At 48.7% G+C, this 4744-nt stretch overlaps 2 protein-coding genes across 2 annotated transcripts; both read left to right on the top strand.

Annotated features, from left to right (window-relative positions):
* HO133_007599 (uncharacterized protein) lies at positions 1-1053 on the top strand (the record flags this gene model as incomplete). The annotated part of the gene is made up of 3 exons (XM_037298469.1): positions 1-82; positions 145-882; positions 944-1053. 3 exons carry the CDS (start codon positions 1-3, stop codon positions 1051-1053), a joined length of 930 nt encoding a protein of 309 aa, XP_037155805.1.
* A 2352-nt stretch (positions 1054-3405) lies between these two features.
* HO133_007598 (uncharacterized protein) lies at positions 3406-4744 on the top strand (the record flags this gene model as incomplete). Its single annotated transcript, XM_037298468.1, has 4 exons — positions 3406-3523; positions 3709-3932; positions 4155-4412; positions 4508-4744. The coding sequence occupies 4 exons, from the start codon at positions 3406-3408 to the stop codon at positions 4742-4744; spliced, it is 837 nt and encodes a 278-aa protein (XP_037155804.1).

The raw sequence follows: 4744 nt of genomic DNA, 5'->3' as shown, positions 1-4744 counted from the left end.
ATGACATTACTTGGTGCCGCTATTCGGCTGGCCATTCTATTAGCACTTAATTCCTTCGTCTCGACTCTTCCTGCACCATCTGGTACTCTCGATACATTGACCCCCTTCTGCTGCCCCAAATAGACCATCGCTAACCTTCACTAGCCGATACCTCGCCACCGTCCCTCACGTTGGCGAACCAGTCCCTAACATCTGATCGTACCCTCACATCAACCTATTCTGATGCTCCCCCTTTGCTGATCGAATTTTGCGGGACTCGCAAGCCTGAAGTCGAGCGTGCACTACTTGCCGCCAATCGCGTCGCAAATTCAGCCAGACTCGTCGTCGGTGCTGGCATTGGGAGTCCTGAGTACAAGGCCATGTTTGAGAACAATGCAGTACAACCTCGGGTCGCGATATATCTCAAAATGATCTACGATTACCGTGGCTCGATAAATTTGAAGCCGGCACCTCAGAGGGTAACCGCGCCACGGATTGCCTGTGCGACTCCCGGCTCAGCGAAGCTATACAGTTACTTGGATTTGGGATACGATCCATGGCAACGGTGCGCAGCGGCTGCTGGGGGAGCACCTACGGAGGCGTTTTATGCGGATGGATCGGTCTACATATTCTTATGCCCGCGCTTTTTCCAGCAGCCTTTGGCGCCGTTTGGAAGTAAGTGCCCCGAATTGAGGGGTAATCTGTTCGCTGGCGACGTCAGTATCTTCTATCGAAATTACCAGGTGTACACGCTTTTCTACGAGTTTGTCCGGCTGTATCTCGGAACAGCGAGCCTTAATAGTAGCAGCATTCCGAGGGAAACTTTCGACTGGAACCAGTGTGTCGGTTATTCTCTACTTACTTCGATCAAGAATCCGACCAACTACGTGCTCTTTGCTGCCCGTAGGTTATCTTTCCATTCCAGAGAGGTTATAATGCGATCGTAGGCTGACAAAAACCATAGTGGTGGCACAAGGATGCACTGCGGTACCAGATCCTGAGAAACCTCCGTTCTCAGACACGCGATCGTTGGTTTCTTTCAACGCTTCAATGTCAGCCGTAGCCACTGCTTGAAAACCACTCTTTATGCGATACTGTTATATTGGCACGGTCCTCCGTGGACCCGTCTAGAGTCTGCTTAGGTCACCCAATCTGGAGGGCATTGAAAATCTATGCACATAATGAAAGCTATTAAAGCTCGTGGATAGGAGTACGGAGTTGAGAACATCTGCTTTCGAACCAGAAGTTTGATGTGTCATTATCTTCTCGGCCTGTGATACCCTCTATAGATATTAGGAAATCGCGAAACTTGGCAAGCTTCACCTCTACCTCGGAATTTGATCGTGTGAACCTCCTAGCCCAGCCTTGTCCCCAATGGCTTTGACGACTAGCCCGAGGTACGAGAGTGCTGCGAGTTTGGGACCGAGCGGTGTTTGTGCTTCTGCTTCAAGAGCGCGCGGGAATGCTGCTGACAAAATTGACTCTTGGATTCTATTGCTAAATTGGCTGATGTTGACGGTAGATAATGATTTGTTGGGTATAACTGCACCAGTCACACATTGACAGGAAAGAAGAGATTAGAGGTCGGTACGTCATGAGACTACTTGTACTGTACGCCGCTGTAATGATAAGTTAGATTGTCTTTCTCCAGTTTCTCTACTCGAATACTTCTGTTATTGCCAGTTTCAAGTAGCGTTTCCGGTCTTGAAACAGCGAAAGCGGTACGCGGTGATGGCATCCCAGCGCCTTTGAAATTGATTCAGGGTCACCAGTATGTACCTTCGGCTATCGCGTATTTCAACATCTACATCCGCATCCAGAAAGCGGCTTGGGTAATAGAAACTAAGATTCCACGAGGCTACTGTTGTATCTCGCCTCGTTCCCAACCAGACCAATTGGACTCTCGCATGCGCAAGACACTATCAAACAAGGACACCTGTTATCCTCCGGCACGCTGGTATAACCAGTACTTCGCTTATGCTTATATCAAGCTCTGTCCATCCGACATCCCATACTGCGGTATCACTCTCGGCAGCCCAGGCGCAAAAACTTGTTATCATCTTGTACGAATAAGGCGGAGAACCGCGAGAAGGGACTCTGCGCCTCTTTTCCGTCCGTGGAACACCGAGACCACCCTATACCCCTGCTGGAGCATGGTCAAAGAAGTTTTCATCACCCTTCCTCCATTAACATACTATACTCAGTATGCAGAAAGACCACGGAAGACCCCAATCAAGATGTTCATTCTTCAGCAGGCTGCAAAGTTGCTACAATCCCCATTTGTGAATCTTATCGGTGCCCAGCGGCTGCCACTTGTTCTTGAGTCGAGGTAGCTCAGGCTGCGGCGTCAGACACACTTACTTCGATCCGCAGAGAATGCGTACCTTCGTCTTCGATGATATCGGGTGAATACATCGACAAGTAAGTCCGTGAGCATCTTCGAGCGGACATCCGAGACTTACATGCCGTCTTCGCGCAAACGAACTTGGGCTGAAGACTTGTCGTATTTCTATACTACCTAGGCTCCCGTTTCGAAGAAAAATTGAGGTCAATCTGAAGGAAGGACTGTCCTCCTAAACCATAGGAAGGGTTTCGCAACGGCTTACGAGTTTTCTCTGCAAATCATTGACGAGGAGAGTTCTTCTGCTCCGGCACGGCTAGCAGCAATGGCTCAACCTATGTGCGGCCAACACTGTTCGGCTCTCGTATCGCGTTCAATTTCACACGCATAGATGCCTGCAAGCGCTAAGACAACCATTTCAAAGCTCTCTTCAGTGATTATCTCTTACACTAGGGTACGAGAAATATGCCTGCTCAGGCCTCAAATTGGGCCCATTCAGGCTTACTATCCCCAGCGGGAGAGCGGCCAACCACTTGTTTACATCTTGTATAGCCTCTATTTGGAAATCTGACGTGTCTTCTTGATATATGGAACAACTAATCAGGGTTTAACTTCGTAGAAGTTGTCAACCTTGGCCTCTGCTAGACAAGTCTCACACGTAGTGCGGTAGGCTCTACCTACTACAAAATGAAAATCATGCGATTCTTGCTCGCGTGGTCGCAGAAGCGGGCAGCAAGACCGTTGTGCATACCGTGACCACGGGCAAGGAGAGCAACGGGCTTTTTATCAGCATGGGTAGCTTTGATAGATTAGTTTATTTTTCGCCTTCAGCTCATCTCTTCCTTTCAATCCACAAACCCGAGAGCCATAGTAATGCGCAAAGCAAGTTTGTGACAAGTCCTGAAGGGGTTGAGACGCAGAAGAAAGTCTGGGTAAAGATTGCGGAGAAGCTGGAAAAGATTCAGCCTAGTACTACCAAGGAGATTTAAGGCTTCACCCATGATACAGTGTCATCAGCTGGAGGACACAGGCGGCAATGTTACAACAAACACATATCCCCACAATCAAACACCAGCCCGCTAACCATGAACAATACTGGACAGCTTGTCTGGAATGGTCCGATGGTCAATGCCAACAACCTCCGCGTTGCATCCTTTGAGGGCAACTCAGTACTGACATACTGGAGCGGCTCTAGCGCCCCAGGTGCGAATGAATACGGCAATGTAATCTTTCTCGACGCTACCCATAATGAAATTCTAAACGCCTACCCCAAACTTGGACTTTTGACGCCAGACAACGTTCCATGTTCTTGCCAGGCTGATTTCCATAAACCCTTCGTCACAGACTGAAACACCCTTCTTGTTACAGATTAAAACGCAACAGAACAGACTTGTCCTCGATTGATGGTTCATCTAATGGCTGGGGTTTTGACCGCCTATTCTTCGAGCTTGATCCTAAGAGTGGGGACATCTTATTTCGATGGAGTGCTCTTGAGCATGTTCCTGTCAATGAGACCAAGTTGGGTTTCGCTGGTAGAGGGGGCTTCAATCAATCTGTCCCGTTCGATTGCTTCCACATCAACTCTGTCGTCAACATTGGCAAGCAATTCTTGGTGAACAGCCGACATTTATGGACCACCTATCTTATTGCGGCAGAGGGCGACATAGAGTGGACTCTACAAGGAGGTACTGGTGGCGATTTCGGTGCTTTACCACCAAACGGACATTTTTTGAGCAAATGAGTGTTTATTTCCCTGCTTTCTAATCACTCTATATGCCAGACATGGATGCTTTTCGCTTAGATGACGTGCTGACATCCAACGACAATCTTACAGTGGTGGCAACATTTTGCGCGTCCTCATAAAATCACGGAAACCTCAATCACCGTTTCTTACTTCAACAACTTCAACGCCCTGGACATCGCCAATGATACTCACCCAAACAATGGTCTCGCACTCCAACTCACAATTTCACCAAACAAGTCTAGTCCTCCTGTGGTTATCAACGATCTCTCCGATCCAAACGATCCTATTTACCTGATTCATAAGGTTCCAACACATTTCTACCCAATGGCGATATTTTTGTGGACTATGGTGAGATCCCCGTCATTAAGGAGTTTAGCTCTAGCAACCGTACTGGCGGCACTGTTCGCTGGACTTGGAGATTTGGCTTGGATAATCTCGTGCAGAGCTATCGGGGATTTAAGGTCGAGTGGCAGGGTTTTCCCACTACCAGTCCCGACCTTGTTGTCGACGGGTATGGCAAGAGTTGTCTTGCAGGTTATGTGAGCTGGAACGGCGCAACGAATGTTGAGGAGTGGGCCATCTACGAAGGATGGGCCCACGATAAGCTCTCGCAGGTCAGCCGTGTTGGGTACCAAGGTTTCGAGACCGAATTTACAGTTGATCGGACATGCGCACAGTGA

This window comes from Letharia lupina, assembly GCF_014066315.1.
Source record: "Letharia lupina isolate WasteWater1 chromosome Unknown contig_4, whole genome shotgun sequence".
Classification (NCBI taxonomy): domain Eukaryota; kingdom Fungi; phylum Ascomycota; class Lecanoromycetes; order Lecanorales; family Parmeliaceae; genus Letharia; species Letharia lupina.
This window is presented reverse-complemented; position numbering and strand designations above follow the sequence as displayed.